Here is an 18,862-nt window from a genome sequence, read left to right as displayed (position 1 = left end):
AAAATTATTTAACCAAATAAGTAGAAATTTCGGTGTAGCTAGCTGTTATCCTCTGTTGAGATATTGTCCATTTACTAAAGTAAAAGGTTGACCGCCCATAAAATGTGCAACACTTACTTGATAAAATAACATTCGTTAATTTGGAACTTATTTGTGAAAATACCTTGACATTTTCATATCCTTGACATTTATAGAATTGCTGCATGTGGTGTCACAACTAGACCAAAAGGAGTCCTAGTCCATTTTTTATGGTCATTTGTGTCTAAATGTAACTAAAGGAGCGAAAAACCAAAAAAGAGTAAAGACTGTTGTCAGTCAGATTGTATAGTAGTCTTTTTTTTACTTTAAAAGGGTTTTAGTGGCCATATTAGAATATTCAGACATGTCCCTATATAACACATTGCTTAGATTCCTGTTATGTACAATTGAGCCAATTTTCATGCTTGTAGTTTTAAGTGCATGATGAATTCACCATACTGCTGCTGTGAGTGGCCTGTTTTTCTTATTTTTGGAGGCCATTTTGGATTTCTATACATTTAAAGAATAAAATATTGATACTTCATGCATACCATAGTCTTTTCTAACCATAAAATGTTATCTTAAGTTATTATAGGATTATATATACTTGAAGTTTTAATTTGAACGGGTATTTGTGTCGGCTATATTGGATTTGGGGGCCATATATTGAAATTTTTAGACATGCTCATACATCCAAAAGTGCTTGGAATCCTGTTTTACAACTGTACCAAATGCCATGCTTGTAGTTTTTGATGAATTAACCACTCTGCTGGATATCTTGGATTAGTAGAGTGCTTTTACTATTGGCGGCCATTTTGGATTTAATACACCTAAAAAAGCACATATTGATTCTGAATTCATACCGTGGTGTTTTTTAACCTTTGTATGATATTTACGCCCTTAAAAGACTATGCACTTGAAGCTTAATTAGAAGCCATATTTTTGGAGGCCATCTTGGATTTGAAGGCCATTTTCAAATTTTCGGATATGCCTATACATCCAAACTTGCTCAGAATTTCATTTTCCACAAACCTGCCAAATTTTATGCTTTTAGTTTTAAGTGCTTGATGAATTCCCCATTCAAATGGATATCTTGAATAAATGGTCTGCTTTTTTACTTTTGGCAGCCATTTTGGATTTGATACACCTGAAGGATTCATACAATGGTATTTTCCAACCTTTATATGATATTTTAAGTCATTAGAAGACTATGTACTTGAAGTTTTAATTTGAAAAGGTATTTTGGTGGCCATATTGGATTTGACGGCCATTTTGGAATTTTCAGACATGCCCATATATCAAAATTTGCTTAGAATTTCATTGTCCATAAGTGTGCCAAATTTCATGCCTGTAGGTAAAAAATGCACAATTTTTCACCAATTTCCTGGACTATTAGTGCTTATTGGGTGAATGAATATGCTGGACCTCAATATTCAATTTTTCAAACTATCAGTATCTTAATAGAACACAATGACTATTAAGAAAACTGTATTGATACATGGTCGAGACAATTACATGCTAAAATTCTTGTATTTTCACTTGCAGCGTGTGTACATCCTTTTTAATACAGTGCAGTAATTCCATTACGTAAAGCATGCCCCAGGATCGTAAGACATGGCTTTTTAGATAGATACATATGGGCATTACCCAATAAATTAAAAATATGAAGAAGGTATTAACAGCTCAGGCAGTTGCAGTTAGCATATACATGTATGTACTGTAACTCTCTCGCACATTATCTTTCTTCGTTGATTAAGGAATCATTCGTATCTGCACCCATGGAGTGATAATCGAGAGAAATCTTTCTCATTTTGTATGTCTATACTGTAACTTTTATTTCTTCTAGATGAAAATAAAACCAATCTACGAATTTGGATAATTACTCATTGGCCGATTTGATGTTTCTTTATTGTTTTACATACGTAGTGGAAATATTTTATTATAGCAAACAACAAATACATTTAAAGCGCCAAGTGTCCTCTTAAGGTACTTAAGACAATTCTTTTCAAAATTAAAAGTGGAGTCGGCTTAGTTGTCTGATACGCTTCCTCGAGCAACAATGGGTTAATTATAACGACCGCGTTCTGATTTGTTAAAGCTGATATCAATGATTTTACTTTAATAATAACCCCACGCAGAGTTGGACAGACCCAGCTAACACGATGTGTGAATCTGAATGCGCCCTTAGAATAGACCCGGTAACCCGGTGCTTCACCTCCTCATGGACAGGTTAATACCTAGTAGGCCTACACATGGACTTTATCGCGGTCAATGACTGTCTGCTGCAGATAACAGCACCGATGATAAAGTAGGGTTCAGGGACCTCCATCTAAGGCAAAGTAAAATAATTATGGTTTATTGTAGACATCTTTAGTCGCTTTTTAAATTTTGACACTTTTTTTTTTTTGTCACAATTTTTTTTTTTTTTTTTTTGTGCAAAATTCTTCCGTCAGTAAATTCAATACTGTGATCTTGTAATAACATCAACATATAAGCTTGCGATATAAAACATAATTACTCACCTATTAATACTGAAAAACCAATATTTTATATAAACTGACTTAGGCCCTAGTCATTTGATAAGCACTATATGGGGCATTTCAACGTCACGGGAGCACAAATTAGCACGCACAAGAGTTCACTAAGGTGCACGAGATGATACGGCGCGTCTATTTGTCCTTAGATTTAGAATTCACACCGCTGAATATTTAGGAAAGGGGCACAATATGAAGGCACGGTGGCGGATTTTTAAGGGGGCGTCAGAGGGGTCCTAACTCCTCACTTTGATATTTGAAAAAAAAAAAACACACAAGTCGTCCCCTCCTGGTGTCAGAATTTTGACTAGCTGAATCATAGTTCTAATTCGTACCACATGGCACCGTTCGCCCTCTACGATATCAAAATGTTTCGAGATGGGGTACTTTTATATATCATATATCAAATTACGTCCACAGAAATGACCTTTTAAGTTATTTGCAATCTTAACAAATGTTAAAGCTTAATACTTTTTTAACTTGAAGTTTTATTTGAAATTTAAAAAAATCAAATTCATAACTCTTCTTTATTTCCATTACGCTACAGATTTAGATTCGCCACTGTCAAGGATCACTCATCTGTCCTTAGAACTGACCATATATAAAAAAAACACAAAATGGTCTCAATATGCTCAGATTTATTTCACTTGAAAAGTGTACTGCATCCCGTCCAGAGAGTTAAACGACTTCTCCACCAGGCGTCTGGTCACAGTGACCCAGCGTCCGGTCATCAGGAAGTCGTCAATTAGTTCGTCCCAACTCTTGCCTTGGTAGCCACAGTCATGGGCATACTTGAAAAGGATGTCAACGATGACATAGCCGCCGAAAAAAGGAAAAAGAACAAACATTAATAAAACTATATACAATTGTAGATTATTCGGTTTCTCGCGATAGTCACTATGACCTTACGCTCAATTTTTGAGAATGAAACCACAACCTAATGAGAGATGGGTGGATGGATCAAAACCAGGAAGGACAAGTCCAATTTCGAAAATCATTGTTAGCATTGTTCATCGACAGAAATCTTGATCAAATTTTGTTGAATGATCGAAATTCCATGTGCAAAAATCAGGTTAAATGACCGACACTTAAAGATTGTCAATCCTGACTTTCTCTACGAATTTTTACAAATGCCACATTGACTAACCTGGTTTAACGATGCGAATGAGTTCCCCCAAGCAACTTCCGTTCACGTGTCCAGAACCAACAGCCCCGCACATGACAATTGCGTCGTATGTATCTGGTAGTTAAGAGAAAGAGAGTAAAATTTACAGCTCTGCTGACGGATTGGAGTAGCCGATGTCATAATTCCAACCAAGTTGATAAGTAGAATAATGAGGCAAAACCAAGAATTTGGTGGGTGGCACTTAGTCTAGAAACACTGGCAATACAAGGCAAGTTTGATCACAGAAGACCAATACACTGCATATGTTCCACCCTAAACAATCTCGGAGAGTAACCGAATAAAAAACATGGATAAGTAAAAAAAACAAGCTAAATGTATTGCTACGTACTGTCCGGGATATCCAGCCGATTTGGTCCAAGTAAGGCACATATCGTTTTCTTATAGATGCCCTTATCTGTTTGGCCTTCTCAAGCATTTCACTTGACCCATCCAGGGCGTGGAGGTTGTGGAAACCACGCTTTGTAAGCTAAGACATACGAAATGTAGTTTATTTCAGCTTTTACATATCAAAGCTAGTTTATTTTAGCTTTTAAAATACTTAGCAACCTGTAATATATAACAGAAAGTTTATCGCTACAAAATGCCACTTTTCTTGTTCAAACTTTCATAATGTTACGCACAATAGCTGAGATCACCTGTTGAGATACCTTTTTTATTAGTGCCCATTATGATTCAGAATTATATACTAATTAATTAAAAAAGTAAACCACTCACTTCTACTCCGGCCAAGCCAGTTCCGCAGCCGGCATCTAAAATAAGCGCGTCTTTTTTTCTTTCAATGTTTTCTCTATTTCATTAGCATTGTTAGCCGGTGCATAGTAGTTGAGGTCCTCGAGATCCTGCATTAAAAAGGTTTAAATAAATATTTAACATTCGGAATTAACAGCAGCATATACATAAACGTTTTGACGTTTGTTTATGTCATCTTTATTGATCAACTAATAAAGATGTAAGCTTTTGGATTGTAAGCATTCGTTTGGATTATAAACAGACTGAACTGGATAAACAAACTAGCGTCTTGGCTACGTTTGGGTACCCGGGATAGTCTAGACATTGGATTACGCTTTAACTTAAAATAGCAACAGGTATGAAAAATCCTCATCATGTTTGTATAGGATGGATATATTTGTTTGCATAATTATATTTTTCAAAGTCTAACCCAAGTCTAACCCGATTTAGTCATGCTAAATTTCTAACAAAAAAATTAAAAATGATCTCACCTTGTCGTAATCTTTGGCCCATCTTGCATACAAGTTCTCCACCTCTTCATTTGTGATGCCTGGTTTGTCTAGCTCATCCAAAATTGGAAGCTTTGTCTCCTCTGTGTTAGCCATTTTTGAAACGACTTAAAGTGTAAGTCACAAACTATCGGCTGCTGGGGGTCATCTGCTGTCAAAGCACGTACGTATCTTTGGCAATGTAAATATATTTAGCGCTTTGATATTTATTTAGTGCTATATGTAGGCCAAACAAAAAATTAATCTAGTTTTCCTCACATTTTCAGTCTTGCACATGATGGGCGAATAAACTATATTTCTTCCATGGCGTCTTCAAGCAGATGTTGTAATTTCAGATTCATAACAGTTCCATTTAGATGCATTTTTTCCAATAAAACTGATTATTTATTTATTTATTTTTTTTTTTTTTTTGGGGGGGGGGGGTATTCTCAACGAGATCCGATAAATCAACAATTAAAGGAGCTGCCTGCATGATGTCTGATGGTGACCTCAATTAGGCAGTTAACGCGTGGAAAGTCCATTCTTTGATATCACACCATACGCGGTGTGATGTTCTATTCAAAGTTAGGGGGTTTGGGTGGGGAGCACACACGATTTCCCTTTGTATGTTTGACAAATAATGCACTGTTACCCCCTCGCCCGATATACGATAGCATCGTGATATCGGGCTCGTGGACAGTGCATCATTTACTGCAAAATGCAGTAAGAGATAACCATATGTTGCCTTTGACGACCGATAAGAACTGAAAGGAAAAGAGAGTATACCACATGTCCGCAAAGAAATGGGTGCAAATGACTACAAATTACGCATTGTTTTTTTTTACACATATATTTAACACAATTTAATTTTAAAATCTGATGACTGATTGGGTGTTTTCTGTGGTTGATTGTACTATTTCACTGTTATAGATAAGAAAATACGTCCATGTATTGACCTCTTATATAAGTAACTTTAGAAGTTGCTTTAATCTTTTTGGGTTATTTATGTTAATGGTGTTTTATTAGAAATAAAAAATATCTTAGTACAATTCCATAGCGTTATTTTATTTTAATGTCGCTGCAGGTCCAGATGATAAAATTTAAAATTGTACATTTAAATCAGTCCTAGTGCGACTCGTTCAATTGTCCTAAGGAATGATCATATACGAAGCACAAACGACCTCAACAAGACCGGATTTACTTCACACGAAATGTATACTGCATCCCGTCCTGGGCGTTAAACGACTGCTCCACCAGGCGTCTGGTCACCGTGACCCAGCGTCCGGCCATGAGAAAGTCGTCCATTATTTCGTCCCAACTCTTGCCTTGATAGCCAGATTCGCGTGAATAGTCCATGAGCCAGACGCCTGATTTTCAGCCATTGGTACCAAAAAAGGGCCAAATTCTCATAGTGATTTTTAGTAAGGCCTATGTCTCTAGTGTCCAAATATGTGTGATAGCCTTCTCATAGTGGTAGCTTTTTGTGTGCTATCACACCTTATATAACCCCACCCCTGCAGCAGCAAGGACTTTTTCCAGATGGGGGTAGGGAAGAGAAATTGCTTACTATATCTATATGGTAACAGGTATATCAATAAATTGTATATCCTTATGGAGGCAAGGGATGGGACAATTTATTTCAAAAGTCATGAATGCATGACAATTAGTCAAGGGTCATTGATAATGGGTCAAAGGTCACAGGAGGTCATTTTTTAGGATTTTTCATAAATTAAAGCCAAAAAGTTTTTTTTAAATCATTGTTTAAGTAAGAATATGGTATTTGGTGAATGATTTGTAAAGATGGTATAGTCTTATGCTTGTGAGCAAAGTGTGGAGCCTCAGCTGTCTTATTTTAGAAAATTATGTAAAAGAATGTGAACCTAACGGCCAAAATATGCCATCTTTGAAAGTGGGGGTAGGGGAAAGAAAATCCTTGCTACATCAATAATGGTCAAAGATATATCAATACATTATATATCCTTATGGAGGTAAGGGATGGGTCAATTAATTTCATCAATCAATTATGCATGACAGTTAGTCAAGGGTCATTGATAATGGGTCTAAGGTCACAAGTGGTCATATTTTATGGATTTTTTATAAATTAAAACCAAAATCTTTTTAAAAATATTGTTTGAGAAAGAAATTGGTATTTGGTGAATGATTTGTAAACATGGTATAGTAAAACACTCATGAAAAAAATTTGAAGCCTCAACTGTTTTATTTAAAAAATATTATGTAACTAGTTAAATGTGAACCTTACTGTCATAATATGCCCTCTTTGCAAGTTGGGGTAGGGGACAGAAAATTCTTGCTACATCAATATGGTGAAAGATATATCAATGCATTATATATCCTTGTGGAGGAAAGGGATGGGACAATTAATTTCATAAATCATTTATGTGTGACAATAAGTCAAGGGTCATTGATAATGGGTCAAAGGTCACAAGTGGTCAAATTTAATGGATTCTTCATAAATTAAAACCAAAATCATAGTAAAAAATATTGTTTGAGACAAAAATTGGTATTTGGTGGATGACTTATAAAAATGGTATAGCATCATACTTATGAAAAGAATTAGGAGCCTCATCTGTTATATTTTAGATAATTATGTAACTTGTTACATGGAACCTTATGGTCAAAATATGCCCTCTTTGAAAGTGGGGGTAGGGGAGAGAAACTGTTCATCGTTTGAAGATAGTAGAATATACAGCAACAAAATGCACATATTTATGCAGCTTTGGACCTTAATTTATTGATTAAGACACCTGCATAGAAAGTCATGCCTCATTAGAAAAAGGTTGAAAGGTTAGTCCAGGACAAATTTTAAGCTTTCTTATAAATATAAACCTTAACACCATTTAAAGATTATTTTTTGGTTTAAATGTATTATATTTAGGGATAACTTATATTATATAATTACTTATGACTAATGTTTTAAATTTGAGACTGTATATACTCATTTTCATATATTTTATTCACATTTGGTTACTTTTCCTAAAAAATTAAAAAGCCTACATATACTGTTTATTTTGATTCAATAATCAAGGGAAATAGGTATTGTTTTTAATACTAGCATTCAGAAACATACCTTTGTCTTTTGATTATATTTCTAAAAGATTTAAAAAGTTTTGTATCATAATGAGATAGTTCATTGGAAAAGACAAAAATTTAAGCCTGCTTCATTCTGATCTCAGGAGGAGATAAAGGGAAACAAATTCAGACTGGTATCCAGTATGAATAGCAGATATAAAAATGCATTCAGCCTCATTCTCTCTTAAACCTTAAAGATTGAATCATCTCATGCCTGTAAACATGCCACCAATAACACAACAAGGGAATTTAAGTACCATTTAGTCGAAATTTATACATTGAAAGGCTTGTATCAAAATATTGCATAGTCCTTTCATGAAACTGAACATTTCGCAGATATTCTTCTTTCTATATATTTATATTCAAGATCTGCAGATTCAGGATGGGTAGTTTGTGTTCTGAATGTATGATAGTCCTGAGAGAAAACGCAGTGAAGTCCACAATAGGCTATCTCATATTCTGCTAAAATTTCTAAACTTAAACCAAATTGTCAAAATTTTATTAACATGGGACATACACATCCCGCAGGAAAATGCAGTAGTATCGAAGTAGCAAAGAAGCATTAACGCAGTCGTGGTGTGGAGCATATTTGCAGTAGAAATGAAGTATAGCCTACTGCAATTTTACTTCAAAAATTACATAGGGTTGTACAGAGAAGGAGCATTAATGCAGTAGATTAGCAGCAAGATAGAAGCATGTTTCAAATATGCTAATTAGCTCCCACATCGAAGCAGATTTGAAGCATGTTTGCAGTATGATTGCAGTAGTCTACGGCGCTGGAGTACCTACTTCGTTTTCGTGCAGGATTATACTCAACATTTCTTCAGAATGGCTACATATTGATGGCTAGGTGGCATTTAAGGTCAAACAGAAGCATGTTTATTGTCATAATTTTATTAATTATCATTGATCTTTTGAGGAGGGGGGTTGTAAATACTACACACATGTTCACGAACACACATTTACAGGATTTATGGGATGGCAGAGGAACTAAGTAAGCATGGACCCTGCTCCATGATATGAATTCATCCATGTACACCATAGGCTGATCAAGTGGACCAAGGACCTGAGAACAAGCCTGTCCACCCCCAACACACACACACCAAGTTAAATCTGCCTCTGTTTTTTATAAAACGAGAGAAAAATAGACTAAAGTCTGAAGATTGAAGTAGGCTTCATGGCACATGTAACATTATCATGTTGATTGTTTAAATGTGTTTTGCCAAATTTATCAATTATTTGGTTGAACATTCTAATTTAGCTATTACATGTAGTAATTAAAAGTTATCCATCAGTTAGATAAAATTATTTATCCATGAGCCAGCCCAGTCAGTACTTGGGTACGAGTATACTGGTAATATTTATTAATATAATAATCTTTTCCAAACCGATTTGAAATACATTCACTTTCTTACTGTGTATACTGTAACAGAAGTTTTGACGTCTAAATCTGCCAATTAAAGTTCATTTATTAGTTGGAAAAAAAGAATGTGGAAACCAAACTGCTTGTAGCAGTTTAAGTTTCTGATAAAATTTTATACTTTTTACTTATTTCAAATCGATGTTTTCAATTACACAGTGACTTACATAACATGCATTACTATTTTAGAAATAACTGTTCTTTCAATTTTTACATTTTGCTTAGATGGAAAACTATCCATTGTGTACACTGAATTGACAGGCACTTTTAACTGCTGGACCTCAGATACTGTCTGATGTTGAACAGCATAATTGTGAATATACACTAAAGGTTGTTATATATAGTCATACAAATTTCAAAATTTTATATGCTTTAATTTAAAAAAATTAGTTATTCTCCTAAATATGCTTTGTGAAAAACAAGTATGTATCACCATTAAATCATCCAAAAGTTTTCATCTAAATGTTAAAATTTTCAGATATTGCTTAGATTTTTATGCTGTGAAGTGAGTGTGAGTGACCATTGACCAACCACTGACCCATTAATGCATGGTAATATGCCCTCTTTAAAAAAGTAAACTTAATGAAGTTATATCTTTTGGATACAGGCTATGATACAATTGCTTTGTATCTTACTTCTTCCAAATTGAATGACAGTAAAATTTCACTTCCTGACTCCTTATAATAGAAAGTTTTCACTTCCATTTTGAATTGAAGTTATATAATATGCAAAAAAAAAAAAAAATTAAAGAAGGGGCCTCATACTCGATGAACTAGTCTTTAATAGTCACAAAACATCTAGTTATACCCCAAAAGTATTTCTATAATCGAAAATGTTCTCTTTTAATGGTGTTTAAGTTCAAATTTATGAAAAAGCTTTAATTGTTGCTGAGGTTTGGCCTCAACTGACACTTTTGACCTATTTCTAATGAAGCATGACTTTGTTTACATGTCTTAATCAAAAAATGAAATGTCCTTTCCCAAAGCTGCATAAATATGTGCATTTTGTTGCCGTATCTTCTACTGCCTTTAAATGATGAGCACTTTCTCTCCCCTACCCCCACTTTCAAAGTTGGCAAATTTTGACTGTTAGGCTACACTCAACTAGTTACATAATTTTCTAAAATTAAACTGTTGAGGCTCCAAATTTTTTACACAAGTATGATGCTATGCCATGTTAATAAATCATTCACCAAATACCAATTTCTTTTTCAAACAATATTTTTTAAGAATTTGGCTTTGATTTATGAAAAATCCATAAAATTTGACCTCTTATGACCTTTGACCCATTATCTATGACCCTTGAATTATTGCCATGCATAAATGATTTTAGAAATTAATTGTCCCATCCCTTTCCTCCATAAGGATATTTAATGCATTGTTATATCCCACCATATTGATGTAGCGTGCATTTTCTGTCCCCTACCCCAACATGAAAAGAGGGTATATTATGACCGTAAGGTTCACATTTAACTAGTTACATAATATTTTTGAATATAACAGTTGAGGTTTCAAATTTTTTTCATCAGTTTTTAACTATACCATGTTTACAAATCATTCACCAAATACCAATTTCTTTCTCAAACAATATTTAAAAAAAAGATTTTGGTTTTAATTTATAAAAAATTCATAAAATATGACCTCTTGTGACCTTTGACCCATTATCAATGACCCTTGACTAACTGCCATGCATAAATGATTTATGTAATTAATTCTCCCATCCCTTACCTCCATAAGGATATATAATGTATTGATATATCTTTGACCATTATTGATGTAGCAAAGATTTTCTTTCCCCTACCCCCACTTTCAAAGATGGCATATTTTGGCCGTTAGGTTCACTTTCTTTTACATAATTTTCTAAAATAAGACAGCTAAGGCTCCAAACTTTGCTCACAAGCATAAGACTATACCATCTTTACAAATCATTCACCAAATACCATATTCTTACTTAAACAATGATTAAAAAAAAAAACTTTTTGGCTTTAATTTATGAAAAATCCCAAAAAATGACCTCCTGTGACCTTTGACCCATTATCAATGACCCTTGACTAATTGTCATGCATTCATGACTTTTGAAATAAATTGTCCCATCCCTTGCCTCCATAAGGATATACAATTTATTGATATACCTGTTACCATATAGATATAGTAAGCAATTTCTCTTCCCTACCCCCATCTGGAAAAAGTCCTTGCTGCTGCAGGGGTGGGGTTATATAAGGTGTGATAGCACACAAAAAGCTACCACTATGAGAAGGCTATCACACATATTTGGACACTAGAGACATAGGCCTTACTAAAAATCACTATGAGAATTTGGCCCTTTTTTGGTACCAAAAAAGTGTCTGGCTCATGGACTATGAATACCTAAAGATGGTATCAACGACGACGTAGCCGCCTAGAATGAGAAGAAAGGCAACTTCAGCAAATCTCAATTAAATTATATACATTTACATTATTAGGTCCTTTCTTCACTAAGTGAATTCTTCACTTTCATTATAATTACATTCAATCTTTAAAAATGAAATCATTATCTTAGAAGGGGTGGGAACATGGAACAAAATTAGCAGGGACATCTGAAAAAAAGAATTTGGGACACTGTACATCGAAAGAAATGACCACGATTCCACTCGTTTATAATGTTGGTTAATTGATTCAATTTTCATTCGGCACAATTGAAGTTCAGAATATCCTTTTATAACCATTTTTCCTGACTCACTTAACAAATAGTTGCCAGTGGCACAACACTAACCTGGCTTAACGATGCGAATTAATTCTCCCAAGCAACTCGCATATACGTGTCCAGATCCAACAGCCCCGGACATGACAACTGCATCGTATGTGTCTGGAAGTTACAAGAAAGAAAAAAAAATATTATTTTCTTGACGAATAGAAGAAGCCAATGCCATAATACCGTTCATTCTGCCAACTTGAATATTGAAGCAAAACCTAGTATTTGGGTGGCATCAAAGTCGAAAAACACTCGCAAGGCAAATTTGACCACACAGAACCAGTAACTATATATTGCATATGTTCCACCCAAGAACCATCTCAGAAAGCAACCGAATAAGTGACATGGATAAGTAAAAAGAACAGCCACTGCTACGTACTGTCCGGGATATCCAACCGATTGGGTCCAAGTAAGGCACACATCGTTTTCTTATAGATGCCCTTCTGTTTTGCCTGCTCAAGCATTTCACTTGACCCATCCAGGGCGTGGAGGTTGTGGAAACCACGCTTTGTAAGCTAAGACATACGAAATATTGTTTATTTTAAAAACTTTAGCTGCCTGTAGAAGAGAGAATATCGCTACAAAATGTCAATACATTTGTTCAGACGTTTGCAATATTACGTGAAGATGCTGAGATCACCCGTAAAGTTATCTAATTTTACAATAGTGCTCATTTTGCCACACGATATCATACTAATTCATACAAAAAGTAAACCACTCACTTCTATTCCACACAAACCAGTTCCGCAGGCGGCATCCAAAATAAGCGCGTCTTTTTTGTTTTTCAGTGCTTTTTCTACCTCATTAGCATTGTTAGCTGGTGCAAAGTAATTGAGGTCCGCGATATCCTGCATTTAAAGAATTATAAAGATATTCAATATTCGGAATAAACAACGGCGTGTTTTAATTAACATATTTACATGACATTTTTATGAATTAACTAGATAATCTACATGAATTGCTTGGGCTTTACATAATACGCATTCACGTCTGTTTTACTGAACACACAAACATACTATTGGGATACAAATAAATGTAAAGTTTTTGCTCTTGCAATATGATATTGGCTGTTTTATCCATATATTGTAAGCACTATCATAAAATTCTGAAGATCACAGGAGTAACTCACCCTGTCGTAATCTTTGGCCCATCTTGCATACACGTCCTCCACCTCTTCATTTGTGATTCCTGGTTTGTCAAGCTCGTTCAAAATTGGAAGCTTTTTCTCTTCAATTTTAGCCATTTTTTAAAACAACTTCACGGGTCACTTAGAAATTGCGATGCCGATTGCTGGGAATCATCTGATGCCGACGTGTCCTTTGATTTACTTATATATTGCTATGGGAAACGCATATTGATCTAAGGCCAAACAAAAATTGAAATATAGTTTATCAGATTTGCAATCTTGCATTCGACGGGCGTTTTTCATGTTAGCAAAAATCACTCAGTGGCGTGCCCTAGCTAATGTTGGTATTTCGGTTTTTGAAACGTTTTGTTTCGAAGTTTCTTTTTTTAATTTTTTCCGTTGCACTAACTCTTTGCGAGAGTATATTGAACAAGACCCGATAAACCAACAGTTTATGGTGCTGCCTGATGCCTTCCCGTCACTCGACCTAGACGGTGACAGTTCATTCAAGGTCACCGATTACCAAATATAGTACCTGATAGTCATATGCCGTCTTAGATGACCGATAAGAACATGATACCATATGTCCGCGTGTCCACGTTGACACTGTAGCTTTCTGTCTGCTTCTGATAACCACACTGATGGTAAAGTAGGGTTCAAGGACATAGATTTATGGGTAAGGCAGAGCAAAAGAATATTTTGCTTTATTAATATACTATAGATTTATGGCAATTTATGCTCAAATTAAATTCACAAAACTCTTCTTTCATTAAATTCAGCATTTTTTTCTTGTAACAATATCACTTAATATGGTTGCATTATAAAATGCAAGAATCCCCCTTTATCAATGTTGAGCCTCATAGACCAATTTATATCAAAAAGTTGGCTGATGCCCTTGTGTTTCCATCAAAGCTAGTAACTGGCATATATGCTTTACTCTGTCATAGACAGCGGGCATTTTTTCGGTTATGGAGACATGCTGGATGTTATCGGCAAAGTCTGCCTATTCTTTTCATCTACAAACATGACATTCAATATGGACATTTTTTTCCAAATCATTTTTCTATTTTTCTGACTGATAAATAAAAACATATACCGGTACAAACTGTGTTGGAAAAACTTTTTATAATCTCCTCAGCGTCACTGTGATAACTGTTCTTTAATTGAATTACCCTACTGAAGCAAACAAAATATATGACTGACTTTAATTCATACAACAAACATTTTAGAAAAGAGCGATTTGGATGCCCAAATATTCTAAATTATCCCCTGAAGAAGAGTTATATGCCCCAAAAGGGACGCTTATATCGATGTGTCACGGCAATGGCCATGGTGCGTCTGACAGCTCAACCCATTGGTTCTGCAAGTAACGTGCATAACAAGTACTCTTAGTGACCATTAAGGCATTAAGAACAAACAAATTTACTAGCCAGGGTGTTTTGGGGGGCAAATGGTGCTTTTTGACACGGTTTAGAACTGTGACTCAGTTTGTCAATTTCAATTTCAAGAGGGGGATAATAGTGTGATTTTTTTAGAAACCGAAAGGAGGTTGGGCTCACTGTTTGACGTGGTGATGTACCGAGAAAGCTACCCAATCAATCAAGGGTCTCTTTTATTGATAAGGCTGTCTTTAATGTTCCTAGTTAGATGACATCAGATGCCTTTATTTCCATTTTGTTTTACACTGAGATCACGTTTGACTTCACCTATGACGTTAAAAAGCACGATGAGAGCCAAAGCGGTTCACACCTAGGCGTTTTTAAGTTTTGAGTATTTTTTGCCATTTCAAATGCCGACTGTGGAGTTGCTCGGGTACTGTATGACCATATGATCAGTCTTGATAAGCAGTGGCCCAAGAAAGGGGAGCAAATACACAGATGAATTAAAAACTATTATCAAAGAACCTTAAACTAAAACAAAAATGCCCATTTACCGAAATTTTGATCAAATGATAAGGTTTTGAATATTTTTCTTCTTAAAACAATCAGTAAGGAATTTTATATCAAATATCTCTTCATGTACCTGTCAACAATATCGAGTAAAAATTGCTTTTCACTGTGTTTAATGAAGTTTTATGCAGGCTTGTTATATAAAAACAGTCAAAACGCTAGGACAAATTATATTAACATGCGTGGCATCTTTATTATGCTAATGACCCTCATGCGATGGTTATGTTTCCCCGATATCACAAATATGGCGCAACCATTTTATTATCCCTATGCGTTTGGAACCTAACGGTAAATTGACTAATAGTTTTTCTGGCTTCTGTTGATTAAGGGTTGAAAAAATTAAGGGCAATGTACTTAATAATCTCGTTTCTTTCAGCAGATAGTAGCAATTTTACTATCTGTACATTATACTATGGATGACACGGGAAGGGCAGCTTGGTGAAAAAAACGAGTGGAATCTTTGTAAATCCTTAAATACTTTAAAATTTTGCTGTCACAGTCGATCTGGAGTCTATTACTTTTCCTTCAATCCGAAAATATGTAGAAATATTTGAATCTATAGAAAACAGGTTTAAAAGCCAGCAAAATAACATTATTTAATAAACAAGACTGTAAAATTGAAGAAAGCTATATTTTTGCTTGCTTTGTTTTTTCTTATAGCACTATATACCCTGTTTAATTTTCGAAAGGACACGTCAACAGCAGACGGCCCTGCAAATGATATAGGGGTAGGCGTTAGAAGGCGAACACTACGGAATTACTTCATAAATTAAAAGCAAGAACGCCTAAAACGAAGGACAAAAATTTACCTAGATTGAGTGAACTTAACAGATCATGTATCACAGATAAAGAGGTGAGGACGTGTATGCAAGATGGGCCAGTGGTTACGATAAGGTGAGTGTCACCCCTAACGCAATGTTTAAAGTGATATAGAAAACCATGTCATGAACTAATTTTCTTTATTCAACTTCAAAAAACATTGTTTCTCAAAATTTTAATGATTGTACAACCAATGAATAAACTAGCCATAGTAAACATATCAAAGGCACATTTAAGTGTTTGATACAATAATCCCTGGATTGGAGGACGCACCTGTCGCGTCTGTGCATGGAGTCAAAAGGTCCTGTAACTTTCGCGAAGTAATGGCGTTCCACAGACGGTGCAAAGATAGTACGAAATCATTGTTTGCATTATTATCCTTCAGTTATCCATTTCCGAGGATATCCTACACATTCTTAATGAGCTATATGGGGAGGGGGGTCTGGATCTGGTTTGCATATAACCATGAGTCCTATGTGGCAGTAGTGCCGAATCCTTTCAAAATTATTGGATCCAGACCGTTATCCGAATGACCACCAAAATCAAATTACTTGTATGTTAGCCCACTTCTGATCTGTCCTGTAAATTTCAGCAAAAACCATCTGTACTTAAATCAGGCTGGTGACAAACAATAACACATGCAGTACAGGGCCCCGTAACTCGAAAGCATCACGTATTGCCAATAGCGATATCACATAGAGGCTACAGTGTATTATATTGGGCGAGTATGGACAAATTATGGAATCGAGACGCTTGCACTCGGTCGCAATGCGCGATGCTTTCGAGTTACGGGGCCCAGGAAAACAGACTAACGTAGGCTAACCGTTACATTCTTGGCGGATATAATGTAAAATTAACTAGATCGTCGGTTGATCGCACCTGTTGTGCAAAATGTATAAAGCCTCGGTCACAACCGGCCGTACGGGCTCTTACGGGCTGTTTGCGTCCAAATTTTGCGTAGAATCTCACGGCAAGTCCTTCTTACGAAATTTTGAGTTCGCAGACAGCCCGTAAGCACGTACGGAGGATGTTGGACATGTCCAAAAGATTCTATAGCCTGCGAACAGCGAGGCCGCAAGCGTAACTTGCTCCCCTCGCGCGGAGTTAGCAAGAGAGACGCGCGTTGTGCAAGACGCACGTCGCAAGCAATGAAGGAGCAAGTGCCCTTTGCGTGTTGAGTAAGGCGCACGCCCTCAAAACTAACGAACAAAGTCGAGAGCACACCCGGAATGCGTCGCACGTGCGTCACCCCCACGGATCCTATAGGACTTTTTCATAAGGGCGGTATTATGACATAGGCTACTACAATCCGTTAGGGGAGCTGCAGATCATTTTTACTATCTTTCTTTTAACACCCAGATACATACGAGGCAGTTGTCATGTGCAGGGCTGGCGGTGCTGGGCACGTGGACGGAAGTTGCTTGGGGGAACTCATTCGCATTGTTAAGCCAGGTACATGTAGGACAGTGTGACAGTAGCAAGAATCCGAATAGTGAACCAGTAATGGTGATTTTAAAAGGAGCATTATTTTTGGAACTTAGATTATTCCACGCAAATCATTCAACAGGTCCCGTGGTCATTTTATATCGACGTATGATGTATATAAACATTTCCAGAGTGATTATTCTCTCTCCTGATTTTGTTTCATCCATCACCCTCTAACAGATTATGCTTTCACCCTCGGAAATCAAACGGCCTGGGTTTAAAAACATCGCAAGAATCCATATTAACATACGCAGAGTTCAACAAAGGTTTCCTTAAGTGTTCTTCTTTATCTTTCAGGCTGGTGCATTGTCTTGGACACCATTTCGAAGTATTTCCATCGTACTAGTAACGAAGGAAAGAGTTGGGACGAAACAATCGGCAGGTACATAGAGGCCAAACGCTGGGTCACGGTGCCCAGACGCCTGGTGGAGCAGTTGTTTAACTCTCTAGACAGGATGCAATGTTGGAGTAAATCTGGTCTTGTTGAAACCATTTTGTGATTTGCTAATATATGGTCAGTTCTAGGAACAGATGGACAGCTTATCAACCGAAGAGTCGTAAAAATAATAAAATCATATCAAATTGCGGAAAGAACTTTTTCATTGCAAATAAAGTGTGATTTCAGCAAGCACTGTAGTTTTTAATACCTGATGAAATAAATAATTGGGAATGTTCATGTCTGACTGGGTTCCCATACCTACATGTAGATCGATCTAACAGGATCGATCCAACCCCAGTGGCTTTCTCGCTAAATTGTTTTCAGCTTAAGTTTAGATGTCTGACAGGCCTACTAAAGCTGCAAAACGATAATTAATTACCCCCTAGCAGCTTCAGTAGGCGAGACAGACATCTAAGCCGCTTAAGTTGATTGCGATTTAGCGAAAATCCCCTTGAAGATAGATTGATATACAGTTAGTACGATAGGGTCTGAAAATGGTCCCTTACATTCCCAGTCTTTATGTCTATTTTATTATGAAATGATTCTGCTGGATTAAGTGGCAGAAAAAAATTAGTGTATTTTTGAGTGTATTTTTAATACGTACAACAAACTATTTCCATCTTTTTCCATCTTCTTTTTCACACGCTATCAGAAAGCAAAGTTAATCAAATCAACCAATTGGAAAAAAACTGTCAGGTAAACTGATAAACAAAACTAGCCATTTTTTTTTTCATTTCAAAAAGCGCACTTTTTGTTTATGCGCAGGCGTTTGATGTCTGTGCTATCCCGCACGAAAACGAAGTAGATACTCCAGCGCAGTAGACTACTGCAATCATACTGCAAACATGC

General features: G+C 35.9%; 1 protein-coding gene and 1 long non-coding RNA gene across 2 annotated transcripts; both read right to left on the bottom strand.

Annotated features, from left to right (window-relative positions):
* Nucleotides 1-3,663: 3,663 nt before the first annotated feature.
* Nucleotides 3,664-5,151, bottom strand: LOC106175152 (uncharacterized). The gene is made up of 4 exons (XR_015335608.1): nucleotides 4,959-5,151; nucleotides 4,453-4,577; nucleotides 4,067-4,204; nucleotides 3,664-3,792 (listed from the first exon to the last, which is right to left on the bottom strand). It is a non-coding gene; the product is annotated as an uncharacterized LOC106175152 (long non-coding RNA).
* An 851-nt stretch (nucleotides 5,152-6,002) lies between these two features.
* On the bottom strand, nucleotides 6,003-13,571 carry LOC106175153 (methyltransferase-like protein 27). Its single transcript, XM_087017133.1, has 6 exons — nucleotides 13,325-13,571; nucleotides 12,918-13,043; nucleotides 12,575-12,710; nucleotides 12,217-12,309; nucleotides 11,831-11,862; nucleotides 6,003-6,305 (listed from the first exon to the last, which is right to left on the bottom strand). Exons 1-6 carry the CDS (start codon nucleotides 13,436-13,438, stop codon nucleotides 6,153-6,155), a joined length of 654 nt encoding a protein of 217 aa, XP_086873259.1. The 5' UTR covers nucleotides 13,439-13,571; the 3' UTR covers nucleotides 6,003-6,152.
* Nucleotides 13,572-18,862: the final 5,291 nt, after the last annotated feature.

This window comes from Lingula anatina, chromosome 7, assembly GCF_051362555.1.
Source record: "Lingula anatina isolate TDL-2025a chromosome 7, LinAna3.0, whole genome shotgun sequence".
Classification (NCBI taxonomy): domain Eukaryota; kingdom Metazoa; phylum Brachiopoda; class Lingulata; order Lingulida; family Lingulidae; genus Lingula; species Lingula anatina.
The sequence above is the reverse complement of the archived record's forward strand: the minus strand, read 5'-3'. Positions and strand labels throughout refer to the sequence as shown.

Bases quoted from the DNA above. Each gene is read 5' to 3' on its own strand.
- LOC106175153 (XM_087017133.1), bottom strand. From the start codon at position 13,438: ATGGCTAAAATTGAAGAGAAAAAGCTTCCAATTTTGAACGAGCTTGAC. The intron at 13,044-13,324 runs GTGAGTTACTCC...CTTTAAATGCAG, and splicing joins GGGCCAAAGATTACGACAGG to GATATCGCGGACCTCAATTA. The intron at 6,306-11,830 runs TATTCATAGTCC...TGGCTCATGGAC, and splicing joins TCGTTGATACCATCTTTAGG to TATTCACGCGAATCTGGCTA.